The sequence below is a fragment of the Caloenas nicobarica genome, chromosome 1 (genome assembly GCF_036013445.1).
Source record: "Caloenas nicobarica isolate bCalNic1 chromosome 1, bCalNic1.hap1, whole genome shotgun sequence".
In the NCBI taxonomy this organism is placed as follows: Eukaryota; Metazoa; Chordata; class Aves; order Columbiformes; family Columbidae; genus Caloenas; species Caloenas nicobarica.
In genome coordinates, this window is record NC_088245.1 from 200,748,940 (window position 1) to 200,768,074 (window position 19,135).

The 19,135-nt window shown below is 42.9% G+C and overlaps 1 protein-coding gene across 1 annotated transcript in view; it reads right to left on the bottom strand.

The window, feature by feature from the left end:
- Window positions 1–15,305, bottom strand: part of CEP126 (centrosomal protein 126) — a 39,900-nt gene extending 24,595 nt beyond the window's left edge. The window contains exons 1-4 of the mRNA XM_065655791.1: window positions 15,211–15,305; window positions 14,181–14,306; window positions 2,248–2,393; window positions 804–909 (exon numbers count right to left, since the gene is read on the bottom strand). Coding sequence (XP_065511863.1) covers window positions 804–909; window positions 2,248–2,393; window positions 14,181–14,306; window positions 15,211–15,305 — 473 coding nt within the window. The remainder of the gene's footprint in view (window positions 1–803; window positions 910–2,247; window positions 2,394–14,180; window positions 14,307–15,210) is intronic.
- Between the last annotated feature and the right edge of the window lie 3,830 nt (window positions 15,306–19,135).

Consider the following 19,135-nt stretch of genomic DNA (forward strand, 5'->3'; position numbering starts at 1 on the left):
GAAGGTCAAGAGTAGGGAGACCCTTTTTAGACAGAGTTTCTCTCTATTCCGAACATCTGCACAATTTACAGCATGTAGAAAATAATTATAATAATAGTAATAAAAGCAACAACAACAGAAATAAAACCCTGAACTGAAATGTTAAAGAAATGAGAGATTGGGAAGGGGATAATCAGGAAGGAGTATCAAATACAGCAGATAAACTATGCATGAAGAAACATTCTGTGATCAGTCAAGATATCTTAAAAAAGTGCTTGGCTAGAGTGAAAACTATGCAATTCAAATTGCACATGATATAAAATCAAATTGCAGGCTAAATTGTTATCAGGATGCTCAAGATACATATAGAGGATCAGAAATTTAAAGGAATGACAACTGGAAAAAATAAGATCGTGGGATGAATATATGAATGAAACTACCCTTGAATGTCAAAAGGAAAAAATCTGGATGAGAATAAGAAATCATTTAGACAGAAAACTTTATACTTCATGGAACAGCGGATGGTTTGGTAACTATGGTAGTGTGAGTCGGGCAATAACTGAATGGGGGCCGGGTTAGCCCCGACTATTCCCAGAGTTATGCTGAAGTGAAAAGGTTTGTGTCATCTCCTCTTTGGTTTTACCAAATGGACACAAACAACTCAAAGAAGATTCATAATGGTTCATTGGATCAGTTAAAAAAAGATGCTTTCCTTGCCACTAGAGAAAAGGCCTATAATTTCTTAAAGAGGAATTGTCTGCTGTTTATTGAGTACACCAAGCAATTTACTTCCTTTGATCATCAGAGTAAACAGAAATGCTTACCTGAAGTTGGTTTTATTTCTGCTGGGCAAGTACAGTCCTGGTGTTAAAACTGATCCTTTAATTTGTTCAAGAGCTTCTTCTAACTGAAAAGCTTCCTTTGTCTTGACTAGAGGGTTTAGAGTAAAAAACACAATGGATGATTTTTTTTTTTTTTAATTTGAATATTTTACCAAAAATGGTTTGGTTAAGTTTCTGAAGTTTGGAAGCCTAAAACCAGACTGTTACAATAAACTGAGTGGTTTAGCATCATTAGACATGCTGGAGCAACTCTAGTTCCTCTGAAACCAACTCCCAGTCTATTTAAGTGTTTAGAGTAACACACGTATTCAACAGTTTTGCTACTTGTTTTTAGACTGCACTGTTGAAAAAGCACGCGGTTAAGCAATCCAGCATTAACTTTGTTTTTATATCATGATTATTCCACTCATTCCCTAAGCCAAAGTTATGGCCTGCGGATATTTTATAGGGGCCAAATTGTGACTTAGTAATTGAATCACTGGAGAAAGAAAGAGTCCAGACAGGCACAAGTTGTTGCCTCTTTCAAGTAAGCAAAAGTAGGGTAGAAAGTGGCAGAGACAGAATTGCTATAAAGGATAACCAAGGAAAAAAAATTGTGATGCACTATATTGCTACACAGCCTGGGCTGTCAGTAGAGCTGTGAAGAAGCCCTAAACCAGTACTGTTCCATTTTGTTATTTTAATATGACATTTGATCTTGAAGTCAGAGACATTACCTCACAGCTGGCGCAACTGCAGTTGGGAGAGTAAATCTGTTAAAGAATACCTAAGTATTATACCATATCTTAAGAGTTTCAACGCTGGAAAGTTGACTGGAAATCAGACTTGGCTGATGCTGTTAAAAACTCCTGCCAATCCGCACTGATTCCAAGAAAGCAGGAACTGAGTTGAAGTGATCATTACTTCCCAGCAGCAAGAGAACAGCTTAAAAAGCTGACTAATTCAGCAAAAGTTATGTAATACATTAATACATGCTACCACTGCTCTTACTTAATGATAAACAAATGCATATTTGTGAATATTCAGAGGTTCAAATAGCGGATCATTATACTATCCTAGTAACTTCCAGTGTCCGTGTAACACCTTGCACCTGGCTGTGAAAGCAATGTTGTAAGTGATAAGCACACTGCAGTGAAAAAGATGGGGAAAACCCAGGAAGCCGTAATATCCCAAGGAGGTGATGTACTTACTGTAACTGGAATACAATGAAATATCTCACAATAGAATTTTAAGGAAAAAAAATTTTTTTTAATTTCCTCTACCTACTTTTGTCATTTGTATCAGACCTGAGCTTCTGGTCAGTTACGTTTAACTTATAATAATGAATTCAGTTAATCTGCTTGAACTGTTCTGTTTGCCTCAACTATATTCTATTAATAGAAAACCACTTGCATTGTGAATAATGGCTGAATTTTCATTTACGAACCTATCTGCTTGTGCTGAGAAAAAGGCAGATGAGCCCGCTGGAACTTATCAGTTGCTTCCTGGAGTTTAATTTTCCTCTGCTGCAGAACTCGTTCTCGAAATCTTTGTTCTTTTTCTTCTTCTCGTTTCCGTCTTTCTTCAAAGGCTCTGTATTTAAGAAGCAAAAGTAGACGATCCCTACATTTTCTAATTACATTTACTGAAATATTAGTAACTTACTTGCTTATCAATTTGAAATTTTAGTAAAAAAGCTTGCTTGACCACAAATTAAATACTATAAACTTCTGCACAGCTGGATTGTTATGCTGTGTCTGAACATATATGGGACAGCAGGTGATCAAGAAGAGACACACCATAATATTTTTATCTTTTAGCCTCAACCAGAGATTTGATTCTTATACGTGAATTAACATATAGACTCAACCAGTTCTTGCCACCGATGTGACTTTTGCTGCAGTTTTTACGTCACCATGTAAATGTATCACAGTGGGCAGATCAATAAGGCGAACTGCAAGTGCTCTGTGTGTGTGTGTGTCTTTGACAAGCTGTCAGGGAAACAGTAACAATTTAAAAGTTCTGATTCAGAAATAACACAAAGGAGCTACAGCTATTCAGAAATAACACAAAGGAACTACAGCTTTTACCTATAAATATTTAAGAGTTAGTATCAATTTGTAGTTCTTGAGAAGCTTACAGAATGACAATCAGATTAGCGGCACAAAATGAGATAAAACAGTAACGCGAAACTATGATTGAGAGAATCAGTTGTTAATATCAAATATGTTAAATGTGTCCTCCTACTGGCTGGAAAGCAACTCAGGCTTTAATCAAAAACAAGCATCATCACAAAGCTTTCCTTTGGTAGGCACAAGCTTGATGAAGCTACATGGAATTTTTATTCCTGCTGACAAAATCATCAACTCTTGCTGACAAACTTAAATTAGCCCCTTGAGTGAAATATACCCTCTACCAACGAAGTTATTAGCACAGTGCCTATGTAGAAAAAACAATACTTAATACATAACTCATCAAGTATAACTTCTATGCCTCCCAGGTAAGGATCAGTACAACTGGAAGCTTTGTCTCTAAAGTTCTCTGTGTGCTAGAAATGTGATTTAACAGGTCACTGGCACACTAGGTAGGGTCCCGCTCCCAGCCAGCATTAGTGGGAAGGTAGCGGTGTTTAGCCAGATGTTCTTTGTTTCTCTCATCACAATAAGATGCCTTCCCATAACTTTAATCACAGTTGCTTCACAGACCTTCTTGCTTAAGGGATCAAAGCTGCTACTTAACAGAGCTACTCCTTAACTCAAGCTATTTTATTTATTCTTTCCTTTTCTTCTCAGGGGAAAAATTCAAACTGAACTATTCAACTTGACCCTCCCTAGTATCCCTTCAAAGTGCTGACTGATCACCTCTGAAAACAACCGGAAAACTAATTTGAAAGAGGTACTTTTTATTTTAGAAAGTCTAAAGGCTGTAATTGCACAATAATAAAAAGTAGGAAAACAGCCAACTAATTCCCAAGTACACACTTTTACAGGAATATCCACCGTAATCCACTTGGAAGCCAAAGCGTAGCAGACAGAGACATAAAGAACTTTCACTATTTTGAAAATTCATATATACATCTTTGTCAAAACATCTTGAAACTAATGACTGAGATTTCTCAGTTTTATGGACAAATCATCGCATTTGATTAATAGAAAGTGAAGAGAACATATATACGTTTTTGAAGTGGAAATGTACTCACAGAACCCATGCAGCTATTCAACACTTAGATCACAAAGACTACATACTTGCATTTCTGCCGTCATTGAGTGGACCTTAAAACTCCTCCCCACATCATCAGGGGCAACTGGACGTTGTGTTCCACCTGATCTCCCTTTCTTCAACACTGCATCTCCAGTACTACCTAGGTTAACCTCAAGAAAGACAGTGGCGGAGCATATGAAAGGAGACAAAATATGCAAAGGATCCACTGCTTTTGCTAACATATATAGCACTCTGCAATGTTAATGTCCTCCAAGGTCAGAAATCAAAATTCCAGTGAACAACATTATCAATTACTGCTTCTACTTTGGAAGTACATTCCCCTCAGCTGGCTCCATGTTTCCCAGCAGCAATATTCCTCACAGTTGTCTCGGATCATAAGAACTGCTGAGACCGCATCCTGTAATGTTTACAGATGGTCACTTACATTTTATTTTAACAACCTATTTATTGCAAATATTAGAGAATAGATGACACTTAATCAGCTACACTTTCAAAAATTCAAGTTAATTTCTACAATTCAAAGTAATGCTTCTTCTAGAGATGAAGTTATAAAACTCTACAGTTTCAAATGAATGATAAGACAGAAGATTGACTTATGCAAAGAGAAACAATTAAATTAAAATATGATTCCAACACTACAAGATTCATTTGCAAACTTCAGTTTGTCAGTAAGCAAAAATAGCTTCACTTGAGGCATGAGGTGAAGGCAGACAAGCAGTTAACCAAAACAGAAAAATTCTGCAGAGACCTCTATCCACATAAAGTGTTTTATTGCAATTTGCTTAAAATTTCACAGAAACTTTAATTGTTCATACAATCCAGAAGTTAGAACTAAAAAAGTAGGACTAGAGTTAATTGCCAACTTCCAGTATTCCTGTATTTCTCTTACCTTAAAATCTGATGCAGAAATATGTAGTATTTTACATATTTATCCTGACTAAAGAAATAGGAAAATCACTATGGAGGAAACAGACCTACTTATCCTAGTAAGTTCTTCAAACACATTCTTCTTGATCCCCTTAGTATTTCTAGAAGCTGCTCAAGAAGGCCTTTAGTTGAACTGTAGTTGTTAAATTCAGACATGTGGGAAATTCTACAACTTTGCGCCTGGAGTGATTCCAGAGCATAACTCCAAAAAGGAAAGAGTAAATTCTGACAGAGCCTTTACTTATTTATTTATTTTAAAAATGATTTTGGTGTAGGCCTTAGCTGTACTCTTCCACATTCTTAAGAACTGGCACAAAAAAAGGACTCTTGTTCCACGTTCCATATAGCTGGAAACAGGAAAGTCCAAATGCTGATGCAAGAGATCTTTTTCACCACAGCTCATCACAATCACTATTTGGTTTGGATTAAGACATGAGGGAGAAAAAGAATCTAATTTTAAGTGCAAGGAAATGCATTAAAGATAATCAGTGAATCATTAACTTCTTGACCTCATAGAATGTAAATTGTGACACCCAGGCGTGTTATGTAAAATAAATAATTTTACAAATGCACATCGACATCTTACAGAAAAACAGTTAAAGCAAATGTTTGTTTGTTCACTCTCCTTAAGCCACCAGCTCAGGTTCGTATCACAGATGTAACATTGGCAAAAGAGTATGGCTTTAAGATGGAGAGTCAGCAGAAGAATTTCCTGACTACTGTTTTTTTAACCCAGTTTTTCTGTCTACTATAAACAACCCAGCAGCGCAGCAATTTTTGAAATGGCTGCCAAAATGTTTATAGTGAATTTGGAATACGAAACTTAAAATATTTAGCAGTTTCACATATACAGACATTATGTGGAAGGCATTTTTATATTAAAACCAGTATGAACAGATGGTGGAACTATTTTCTGGTTAATTTTTTCAAATTATCTTCACAGTGAAGTGATGGATGCTACACTCCCAGGTGGACCAAATGCTTACTACTACCTTGGATGAAAATGAAATAGGAATGTCTACAGTGCATTTGGAAAGTTACGAAATGAACCTTTTGCTAATTACGTTATATTATTCATCCATTGACATATCATGTTTGCAAAACAGTGCACAATAAATTTAAAATTAAGGTAGGAGGGTACTTGTGTACTTAATGACTACAGGAAGATCAAGAAAAGGCTAGAATGGCATGCCACATTCAAAATCCCTTCATGGGCAAACAGCAAATACACCTTACATCTTAAAATGATCTGTGGAAGCTGCCCATAAATCAATTTTTTTGTTTGAGATATTTAGCAGGACGATAGGGACGCATATTAAGTTTACTCCCTCTTCCTCTCTGAATGTCAAATGCTGAAGACAAAAGCACGGCCCCAAATTGCAGTAACGGCTTCAGAAGGACTGACCCTTACAAGGCCACAGGGGCTTACAGAGGGCTGTCCTCCAAACCGCCCCAGAGGGTCACAGCAGGGCTGCCTGCACTATCCACCCCTTGTTACGCTCCCAAACTTATTCACAGGCAAAAAGTAAGCACACCTTACATAAAGCAAATAATGTTTTTGGTTAGTGTAATTAAAATCTCAAGAGTGTATCCCCTATTAATCCACATGTAACGGTTACCAAAAAGTAATAATACAGTTACAGTTACTTCTATACAGAGAAAGCCTCAATAACAGTGATAATACAGTTTGAACTGTTGTTCGCACACTGAGGTTCTACCCCTTCTCCTGACGTTCACACTGTCACTGCTGTTCTGTGTCCCAGAGCTGGTTGTTTCACTCTGGTGGTGCTGAGGTGTTGGGGTGAGCTGTCAGCATCTGGAGTCCCTTCACCAGGAGCAATACGATATTCATGTTAGTGCTTCCTTCTTCACCTCAGGATCCACTTGGAGTCATTTTTATGTTTGCTAACACACTTTTATACCTCGAATCCTGTGTTCAGGTTTGGGCCCCTCATCACAAGGACATTCAGGTGCTGGAAAGGGTGCAGGGGCACGATGAAGCTGGTGAAGGGTCTGGAGCACAAGTCTGATGAGGAGCGGTTCAGCCTGTTCAGCCTGGAGAAAAGGAGGCTGAGGGGAGACCTTATCGCTGTCTACAACTGCCTGAAAGGAGGTTGTAGCATGGAGCAGGTTGGTCTCTTCTCTCAAGTAGCAAGTGATAGGACAAGAGGAAATGGCTTCAAGATGTTCCAGGGGAGATTTAGATTGGATATTAGGAAAAAATCCTTCACAGAAAGGGTTGTCGGGCATTGGAACAGGCTGCCCAGGGAAGTGGTGGAGTCACCATCCCTGGAGGGGTTTCAAAGATGTATAGATGAGGTTCTTAGGGACATGCTTTAGAGCCAGAATTAGGTTATGGTTGGACTCAGTGATCCTGAGGGTCTCTTCCAACTGAAATGATTCAACGATTCACAAATCTGCAGCTCTACAGTACCTCCAAATATTCCATGCATGGTGCCTTTTACATGTACTACATATTATTCCTTTGTTTTCTTCGTTACCTCTTGTCCCGTCCCAACAGATGGGATGAGGGATGAGTTAACTCTGAACATGACACACGCCCTGACTGAACAGATGAGATCAGGTGTGAGTTAACTCTGGGTTAATTCTGCGTGGTTATGTGAAGTGAATGACAGACAATCACTTCAGGGGTCCAATTCAATTATGAGTTTTACTAGAAGTACATGCTGGTATACTAGTTACAGCGAATAGTGGTTTGGCAAAAGTATAACAGCAAAAAGTCCTTCTACAAGCAATGTATTGGCAACCATTAGTAGCTATAATACAAAATTTAACAAGAAGCTGACAGCAGAGCGTAAGATGATGTTACTCTTATATGTTGAAAAGGAAAAGAGAGAAAGAGAGTGGTAGAGAGGGAAGGAAAACTAAGGTATGAGAGAGAGAAAGATATAAAGAAATAGGGGTATAGAAGAAAAAAGAGAGAAGGAAAGAGCAGAGGGAAAGGAAGAAAGAAAAGGGTGAGGGATCCAGCCACTCTTACGGCTCCGCAGTGTGGCTGACGAGACTCGTATGATGATGTGTGGCCCCGGTGTCCCACGGTGAGGATGCTGGGGTTTGTAGTTCAGGAGCGCAGCGTCCTCCGGTGTCTGGTCCAGTTCCCGCAGCGAGGCTGCTGGCTGGAGGGTCCTCAGGGTGGTGGCTTCCCTACCAGTGCTGTTTTAGGTGAGCTTTTTTATAGCTCTCTGAGTAGAGGAAAGTTTGGGGGGAAGAGATGATTGCGAAAGATCGACAAGTCCTGGGCCATGTTGAAGGGTCTCAGCCTTTCCCCTTTGTGTGCCAAGCTGGGCACATCAGAAGATGGAGCTGTGTGCCCTCCAGCACATCCCCCACCTCTGGTGTTGGCCAGCCAGCCTGGGCTGTGGCTCGTTAGCTTGTTGTTGATATGTAAATTGCAGTTCACCCTATACTGAATGTGCCATCTCCTGCTACAATGTTTGAGGCATGATGCCTGTGACAATCCTGGGGCTGGAGGAACTAGTTTTGCCACAATGGTTTTGGCCATGATCTTTATCAATACACAACACCTCTAAAGCCAGTTTTGTCAGATCACAGAATCACAGAATGGTTGGGGTTGGAAGGGACCTCTGGAGATCATCTAGTCCAACCCACCTGCTAAAGCAGGTTCACCAGAGCAGATCACACAGGAACGTGTCCAGGTGGGTCTTGAATGTCTCCAGAGAAGGAGACTCCACAACTCGCTGGGCAGCCTGTTCCAGGGCTCTGGCACCCTCAAAGTAAAGAAGTTTCTCCTCAGATGGAACCTCCTGTGCTTCAGTCTGTGCCTGTTGCCCCTCATCCTATCGTTGGGCACCACTGAAAGGAGTCTGGTCCCATCCTCTTCACACCCACCCTTGAGATGTTTATAAACACTGATGAGATCCCCTCTCAGTCCTCTCTTCTCCAGGCTGAACAGACCCAGCTCTCTCAGTCTCTCCTCATATGAAAGATGCTCCAGGCCCCTCATCATCTTTGTAGCTCTCTGCTGGACCCCCTCCAGTAATTCCTTGTCCTTCTTAAGCTGGGGAGCCCAGAACTGGGCGCAGTACTCCAGATGCAGCCTCACCAGGGCAGAGCAAAGGGGGAGGAGAACCTGCCTCGACCTACTGGTCACACTTTTCCTAATGCACCCAGATCTAGGTCTGCATTTCTTTAACCAGCTACCAGTGAGTCGCTTATGGCCATGGGGTCTCCAGCGCCCAGCCTGTGCCCCATCTCTCGCCACCCCTGCCTGTTCTCTGCTGCGCCGCATCCCGCACCCCCAGCTCTCCAGCCCCCGCGATCGCACCGGGCCTGCACTGCCTACGCTACAGCTCGGCGATAGAGTCGTAACTGCTTGTCACTGCTATCAACGTAAAACTACAGCCATACCACACAAAGATACACAAAGGCAAAATAAATTAGCCACAGACACCTGGTCAATTAGAGAAATTGCTGTTACAGCTAAACGAAGCAAAACAAAGCTGTGGGCGGGTCAGAAGTTCAGTGAGAGCGAGTTTGGAAAAGCTCTGGCCTAGGGCCTGGCAAACCCGGCACAACCCTGCAGCCCTGACCAGAAACAGCAATGCTGGATCGCAGGTCTGCCCGGTCACAGGGACCACTACTCTTCACAGCTTCATTATGATGTAGAAAGCGACACTGTATTCGTAACACTTTGCCCTCCCTGTTTACATAGCGCTAATGTTTTCCTCCCATTTCTGGCACTAGAATGCTTTTTGCTCTGCATCAATAACACTGATTAATACCTTAAAGAGCTTATATTAAATAATCAGTGATAATCAGCCAGTAGGTGGAGCACAAACCTTGTGCATATGTTGAAAATAAAACATTTCTGACAAATACAGCAGCAATGTGAATCCATTGGAAATTGATATAAACTGGGAAAGCGTTTCCTTCCCCAGTTACAACAGATGGATTAGCTATTCAGATTTCAAGGTAATTTAAAACGCTGAACCAATATAGCTGACTGTAATGTTTATTTTAAAAAGCACATAGACAACTCTATTTCCAGAATGAACCAACGACCTGCAGCCAGTAATGCCACAGTAAAATGAGAGAGACATTTTGCATTGAGCAATAACAGCAGGATGGCTGCAGTCCCCAGCAAATCGGCAGCTGGCATTTAAAAATATTGCAGTATATAATCACAAAATATGATATCCTACTCATTTACATCAAGTATGTGTTTAGGCAGTAGCTCTTACTTCCAGAATACTGTTATTTAAACAAAATATCTCTCAGGTACTGCCCCAGACCATATTTAATTCTTAAACTGATCTTGAATTTGCAACTTCTTGTATCAGTGAGACAATATAGGAAGGACTTTCCTGATACTAGGACAACTTCCATACAAATAACCAGTAGGCTAGTTGTTCACTGTGTTGAAGCACTGCTGTTAACAAAAAACCAAGGAGCTTGGGCAATACAGGAGATGCCAAAAAAAAAATGATGGCATCAGATATGAATACGGGTTCCTCTAGTTATTCACTATGAAAAAGATCTGTGACTTAAGTTACTGTGACTTTGCTTTCCAAAGCTATACTTGCCCTTTTCTGTGCAAGTATTGGTTTTGTCTTTTACCAATTAACCAGTTAACTGAGCACATCTTGTCAGAAGTTGAGTATTTTTAATGCTGAAGCTGCTGTGTTTCAGAGGTATTGACAACAGATCAATACAACACTGTCAGGGAAAATTTCATTACAAATACATTTAGAAAAGGTTGAAAACATAAGAACTCAATCTGCAAGCTCTCTGCATATGCAGTTCTCATTAGCTGGGTACTAGGGGCCATCAGACTTGAACTCAGCCTTAGTATAACCTTGTTTAACGGTAGGCTGGTGGTGATTCTTCAAAACATACACACACACAAAACATAACAAAAAACCAAACAAAACCAACAAAAAACTACAGAAAAGTTTTCCTCCACAATGCAATGCAAAGAGGATGAACCTAAACGCCACAAGATTGAGAACAGCGCAGAAGCTCTGATATATCTTCCCCAGATCTATTTGCTAAAGGAAATTCACTGCTATTACTTTTCAGCAGAGGCTTTATAAATTTAGGGTTGACATTAAATTTGGTCATGTTTGACCAACTTGATAAACTTCTTCGAAGAAATGACTGGCCTGGTACATGAGGGGAGAGCAGTGGATACTGTCTATGTGGACCTCACGAAGGACCTCATTGTGGACCTCATTGATACTCTCTGCCATAAGATCCTCATAGACAAGCTGCTGATGTACAGGTTGGATGAGCAGACAGGGAGGTGGATTGAAAAGTGGCTGGATGGCCAGGCCAAGTGGTGATTAGTGACATGAAGTCTGGTTGGAGGCCAGTAACTAGTGGTGTACCCTAGGGGTCAACACGGGGCCCTGTCCTATTTAACATCTTCATTAATAACCATGGATGATGGGGCAGCGTGCACCTTCAGTAAGTTTGCAGATGACACAAACCCAGGAGGAATGGCTGATACATCCAAGGGTCCTGCTGCCATCCAGAAGGACCTTAACAAGCTGGAGAAATGGGCTGGCAGGAACCTCATGGAGTTCAACAAGGAGAAGTGCAAAGTCCTGAACCTGGGGAGGAACAACCCCAGGCACCAACACATGCTGGAGGCCACCTGGCTGGAAAGCAGCTTTGCAGAAAAGGACCTGTGGGTCCTGGTGGACACCAAGTTAAACATGAGCCAGTAATAGGCACTTGCTGCAAAAAAACCCAAATAGTACCCTGGGCTGCACTAGGCAAAGCATTGCCAGCAAGTTGAAGGAGGCAATCCTTCCCTCTACTCAACACTGGTGAGCCCACACCTGGAGGACTGTGTCCAGTTCTGGGCTCCCCAGTACAAGAAAGACACGGACAAACTGGAGAGAGTCCAACAAAGGACCACAAAGATGATGAAGGGACTGGAGCATCTCTCCTGTGAGGAAAGGCTGAGAGAGCTGGGACTGTTTCAGCCTGGAGAAAAGAAGGCTCAGGGAGGATCTCATCGAGTCCATAAAGACGTGAAGGGAGGGTGCAAAGATGAGGGATCCAGGCTCTTCTCAGTGGTGCCCAGTGACAGGACCAGGGGCAATGGGCACAAACTGCAACACAGATGTGTCCCCCTGAATATCAGGAAACACTTTTTTTTTTTTTTTAAACTATGAAAGTGACTGAGCACTGGCACAGGTTGCCCAGAGAGGCTGTGAAGTCTCCATCCTTGGAGATACTCAAAAGCTGTCTGGACACAGTCCTGGGCAATGAGCTCTAGGCGGCCCTGCTTGAGCAGGGGGGTTTGACCAGATCACCTCAAGACGTCCCTTCCAACCTTCGCCATTCTGTGTGAAGGTTAGAAGTAGAAAACAAACTGTCATATTTCTACTCTCCATATGTTGAAAGGAAAAAAAAGTGAGAAACAATTTCAGCTTTGAAATTATAAAACAGCAGTGCAAAGAATAACTTCTGGTACATGCCTGTAAGCCCTGTCAGGGTGAATGTAGGGTGCTGCCAGGTAAGAATGTGGAGCTTAAGGATGTCATGCTACCCCTGACAAACCATCATCATAGCTAACACCTTTACATGTGTTACAAAGCTAATAGATCTTGGCTCACACACAGATTTGAGACATGAACTGAAGGCTGATCCAGGCAGATAAATCACTGCCTCCCTGTATAACTGTCCAGAAAAAAACCACTTAATTTCAAGGAACTTTTTATTTCCAACTTACTTTCCTCCATGCAATGACACTTCATTTTGAATTATATTTCACAGCTTATTAATGCTATATGCACTTATTACCTTTCTAATACTAGACAACTAACTCCTTCTCAGTTATTAGGGTAAGACTTGTCACCACAGACTTCCATATGAACCGCTTACTATGCTTATAGTTATGCCACTCTCAATTATCACAAATGGAAACTATTTCACTTTATGAATACCACACCTAAAATTTTAACTGGCCCACCTGAATAACTTGAATTGATACTGTGTTTCTTAAAGCTGCAATGAAACTCATACGGAAATGTATTTATGTATAAATGAGTATTAATTTAACTATACCAGTCTATCAAAAATACGGAGGCTGTCTGGTATTTGCTTTTACATTGGAGTATAATATTTCAAGACAAGTAATACAATAGACAGTGTTCATCTGAGAGGGGTAGTGTTACAGTGGTATTGTTCCAGAAAACTAAATAAGATATTTAATCTTTCAGCTGAGACTCAGTTTATTATCTGTGATGGTTGCACATGGTCTTTAATCACTCCCAGGTGATTATACTTCCTTTTCCATTTTTCTTTGCATTTCAAAACATATACTGACAGCACATCTGTCAAGCTAAAATGGCAGTATAAACAATATCTACTGCCTCCCTTATGAGTTATCAACATATTTCAATAAGTAAACATTACACAACAGAAATCACGAGATACGGCAACTACAGGGGGTGAGCATTAGTGAGTGAACGCCGGGCAGGGGAAGCTGGTCTGAGGCTGGGGCTTGCTCCGAATTGTCTCGGGGAGGAACGCACCTGCCTCTCCTGTCTGCAGAGCCCAGGCTCCTGTACTTGCAAGTACCACTTCCCTGCCAGGGAAAAGTCCCCTGTGCCTACTAAAATACTCACAGCGCTTCACTGAAACATCTCGACGTACAGTTTATTTAATCCTTTCGTCACAGAATGTTTCATGACTTTGCATTGTCATGTAGGCAGAATACTCAAAGCTCCATTTAGTATGTCAGTATACAGGATAACTTAATTACAAATATAATCCTGTACCAGAAAGCCTCTGCGTTGTGTTTATTGGGAAGTGGGAGCACCAAGCCCCCCGCGCAGGGAAGGCCGTGTGGCTGTCATGCCGTGCCGATGGGCAACCAGACCCGTCAGGAGGCAATGGCAGCGGCCGGCCCGCTGGCCCATCCTGTGCATGAGAATAATACAAGAAATGCAGATCCATTAAACAGCAGCACTTTAGGCAAGGTGGCTACAGTGAGTTCCCAAAAAGTAGCGAGTAACTCAGAACATTGTTCTTTTTATATTTCACTTGTCCCATAGCAAGAAACTGGATCGGTGAAACTTTTCAGCCTAGATTTCTCTAGAAAAGAGCAGTGAGGCTATTTAACAACGTGAATGTGCAAACAGGAGAAATATATTGCGTTGTTCCAAGGTTTTGACTCACTTTTTTTTTTTTTTTTAATTTTTACAATCTCCCACCAAAGGAGCCCTGGTTCCTTACCTTCTTCTTCTGTTTGTCTCTATCGAATATTTCTGTGCCCTACTCCGACATATTTTTTGATCTTCTTTCAACGCCCGACGTTCTTCTTCTAAATCCCGTTCAAAATGAAATGTTAAAGCTCTGTTCCTAGCATTGTGTTAAGGACAATGGCATCTGTACCAAACAGCTCATTAAAAGCCTGTATGATTGACTTTACATACCTATTTGGGAAAGGGCAAGCTTTACCCATGAGATACAGAACACTGATATGCCTTTTGATTAAGTACACAACAGTTGGTCCAACAAATGTAAATTGTCGTCATACTTTACGTTTACCCAGGAAAAAATGTAATTGCATTTTACTGTTTACAGTGATTTTGACAGAGGCTTTGCACTCATCTCTCATGGTATGACCAAATGAAAAATCTCACCTTTATTATGTCTATTTGAAGATAGATCTTTCTTTTATTACTTTAATCTGTAACACATGGAAACATCTATCACACGGAAAATGTTTCAACAGGGAGGCCCCTCCTCTCGCCCCAGTCTAAAGGATTAGTTGTTTGCACTGAAATTGGTTAATATCGCCAGATAAACGCTGCCCAAGTGCAAGATCAGTCCTGCCCCACCTCAGTGCTGTAAGCAGCACTGCACAGGCGCAGATTAGAACTGGTGTCAGTATGGCTTAGTACCTAAATGAACGAAAATAAGGATCCCCAAGTGAGGATGGAAAATACAGTTCCCAATGGAAGTATCCCTAAGAGCGAAAACAAAGAAGAAAACTCCAAAGTTGCGTGAGAAGCCAACTTTTCCACACCGGTTGAAGAAAAACAACGCGCCGGTTTCATTTCAGGCCGCCCCTGCGGCGACCGCTCCCCAGGGGACGAGCCGGGCGGGGCTGCACCGACACGGCCCCTTCCCCCCGGCCCCGGGCAGCGCCGCTCCCCGCGGCGGGGCGCAGGGCGGGCCCGGGGTGCGGGGCGGCCGCTCCGCTAAGCCCCGCGGGCAGCCCGCCCCAGCCCCCTCCGCGGACGGATACGCGGAAGGATACACAGCGGAGATCGGGCTCCCCCCCGCGCAGTCCCGCGGCACGCCGGGGCGCTTCGGCCCCCGCGCCGCCCGGCCGCGCTGCTCGCCGGGCTCCATCCAGCGCCCCGGGCCCGCCGCCCCTGCACCGGAGGTCAGTGCCGAGCTCTGCGCCGCGCCGCCGCCATCGTAGCAACCGGAGACGCCGCTTCCTTCGCAACGGGGCGGGGAGCGGCCGAGGGGCGGGCGGGGAGCGGCCGAGGGGCGGGCGGGCAGCGGCCGAGGGGCGGGCGGGGAGCGGCCGAGGGGCGGGCGGGCAGCGGCCGAGGGGCGGGCGGGCAGCGGCCGAGGGGCGGGCGGGCAGCGGCCGAGGGGCGGGCGGGCAGCGGCCGAGGGGGCGGCGGTTTGTCGGGCGCTGCCGGTAGCGGTGCTCAGAGGCGGCTCGAGGGGCGGGCGGGTGTCTCCGCTGCGCGGGGGCCGCTCTGGTCTCCGGCCCGCGGGGAGCCCCGTGTGCGCGCCGCGCTGCGGGCGCCCCGCTGCCCGTGTGTGCCCCGCTGCCCGTGTGTGCCCGGCCCTGCCGCACTCCGTGAGGCGCCGTGCTTCGCTCCCACCGGGCTTTCCGTGCTCTCCGCGGTTTTATAAATAATAGGATGCCTTTTTTTTAAAATTTAAAAAAACCCCTGGTATCCGAACAGACGCGTTTCTCATCAGTTTTGCAGGGCCAGCGCAGCAGCTCCCTGAGCCCGTTGCCGCCTGTGGGTTTGCAGAGCTCTCTGCGGTGTCTGCTGCATCTGTTGACGGGAAAGACTTGGAGTTAGCAGGAGAAACATTTCTTTTTAACCACTGGGTGCAGAAATCACAATGCAAAAAAAAAAAGTTAAACGGTATAAGATTTTATACAAAATTATAAGTATATAAAATGTAAATAAAGTTACTCAAAAAGAAAAAAAAAGTAATTATGTAATTTCTTTGACTGAAAAACTTCATTTTTTTTTTCCAGGCAAAGCAGGGTGTGTTGCCTTGCAATATTGCCATGCCTTGGATGAGCTGTCGGCAAAAGGCTAAATGCCTTGGTGATTTCCTGGCGAGACGGTTCTTGGCTGTTGTATTTGAGTTTAAACCAGTTCTTCTCTTTTTCAGTGTGCAGCTGTTCTATGTCTTTGACTAGGGGGGTAAAAATAGTACTCAGCATTTGTAGAATATTTTTCCCCACAGAATCCCCCACATATTTGTAGCACAGCTTGTGAAGCAGGTGCAAATAATACCATTTTACAGTCAAGACCACTGATACTCAGGTTGCCAAATGTGCTTAATATTTAGAAGTGTATTTAGAAGACCCTAAAATGGAAGTCTTTCACCTCCAGTTCAGAATACTGACCCCAAATTCAACTCTTTGCCCAGTCTGAACTCCTCCATGTTGCAGATAGAAGACTGGTTGTCACTCTGCCACCTTCCATGTGCTTTTCAAGCCACAGACACTTTTAACATCCCAGTCTGGCTGTTGAAAAGCTGGGTTTCATTTAGGATACAGTAGAAGACTTTATCAATATGGGGAGCTGAGTCACCCAAACCGGACAGAATCAGAGCTGGGGAACAAGGGCAGAATTAGAGCCCGTGTCACACCTAGGACGAGCCAAGTTCATGGTGAATTTACAACGACAGAATCTGAGTTTTTTCAGACTTCCAGTGCAACTTCCAGCCTCACCTTAGATGCCTTCTGAAATTTAGAATGAAAAATAATTTCCTCCCTCCCTCCCTCCCTCCCTTCCTTCCTTCCTTCCTTCCTTCCTTCCTTCCTTCCTTCCTTCCTTCCTTCCTTCCTTCCTTCCTTCCTTCCTTCCTTCCTTCCTTCCTTCCTTCCTTCCTTCCTCTTTTCCCTTTTTCCCTCTTTGTTTTGTTTCTGTTTGTTTGGTTTTGCGTGTGGTTTTGTTGTTTATTTGTTTTGGTTTGGTTGATTTAGTTTTGTATAGCCCTCCTTTAGGGTTACCTGGTGTTTCTTCTGTTTCTCCTGCTGGTGTTTCTCCTCCCTCACACTGTGGAACGAGGACCACATATTTCAGAACTGTATGGTTATTCTGGGACAGCAAGCAACATGACTTCAAGTGGTTACAAAATGGAAGGTCCCACTCTGGCTGCTGCTTTGAAAGAAGTTTCATAAATTTTACTGTGGGCTAGAGACTGATATTCCAGTGAAGCATAAAGATCAGCTCTTAAATCTGTGGGATAGATTCCGAATTTATTTGAAATCTTATTTGAAGGCTGGAGCATAGCTGTGCTGCGGCAGAAACACATTTTTCTTCTTGTTCCAGGGAGGATTAAGCTGCTAATGACCTTTAGCTTTCCTCCAAGCTTCAGTTTAACTATGTGGGTGACTGCACGGGAGAAAGAGCTCAGCCAAAGTTCTGATCATCTAAACCTTTCCTTTCTGAAATTTGTGTCCTCTTCCTATTTCTGTGCATAGGAAGAGGAATAAAAGTGTTAATTCCCCCTTAATGTTATCCTCTCCCTCTACTCTGCCCCGTTGAGGCTGCATCTGGAGTACTGCGCCCAGTTCTGGGCTCCCCAGTTTAAGAAGGACAAGGAATTACTGGAGGGGGTCCAGCAGAGAGCTACAAAGATGATGAGGGGCCTGAAGCATCTTTCATATGAGGAGAGACTGAGAGAGCTGGGTCTGTTCAGCCTGAAGAAGAGAGGACTGAGAAGGGATCTCATCAGTGTTTATAAATATCTCATGGGTGGGTGTCAAGAGGATGGACCAGACTCTTCTCAGTGGTGCCCAATGACAGGATGAGGGGCAATGGGCATAGACTGAAGCACAGGAGGTTCCATCTGAATATGAGGAGAAACTTCTTTACTTTGAGAGTGATAGACACTGGAACAGGCTGCCCAGGGAGGTTGTGGAGTCTCCTTCTCTGGAGACATTCAAGACCCGCCTGGACACATTCCTGTGTGATCTGCTGTAGGTGAACCTGCTTTAGCAGGTGGGTTGGACTAGATGATCTCCAGAGGTCCCTTCCAGCCCCAACCATGCTGTGATTCTGTGATACGGGTAGCTGTGAAAATCTTCATTTCTTACCTCTTTAAGACTATACTATGGATCACAACCTGCACATTTTGAAGAGAGTATCAACTAGTGCAGTAGTTAAACATCCTGGAAAACCATAATGTGCCATGTGGTACTTTAGAACAAATTAAAAATTTAATTTTGAGAGATGCTGAAGAACCAAAGTTCTTAAAAATTTCACAGGCAATTGAATGTGCCCCTCTCAAGAAACAGATAGGTCCAGGTGCATAGTGCCCTTTAGCTGTTACTTTGGAAATAAAACATTGGATTGAAAACTGGATTAAAATCTGAATCTAAAACTGTATTAACCCCACTCTCCCAATAGCAAAAGTTATTTCCAATATATTCCATCTTCAGATGGGGATGAAAATGAACCACAGTATCGAGACAAATTTGGAATGTTGTCTGGATTTACCAGTGTAAGGTGATGTTGAACAGTGTATTCGGACGGTCCTTTAGACAGCCTGTCTCCCAGGGGTACATTAGAAGCTGAGGTTTCATTTACTCAGCCAGATCACAAATAATTTAAATTCTCTAATGCGCAAGAGGAGTTGAAAATTTATTGGACCTTTATGGACTTTCCCAAGTAAACTTTCCAAATAATTTGCTTTTTTTGGTTAAAATGTCAGATCCAGTTTTTAAGATACAAAAATAGTGTATCAGAATGTGTGAAAACTGTAAGTGCCTGCTATATAGCTTTAATTAAGTTTCTGCGGACTACATTTAATCATCTACTTTTTCAGGACGTTTTCTTGTACTATGTCATTTTTCAGGGTAAAAATAATTGTATGTGAATGATTGTCCCACTCTCAACAGCTCTGCTCATAAGGATGGGCTACCAGTGAGACCAAGAGAATGTTATTGTCCTCCTGCTAAACAATTTTCA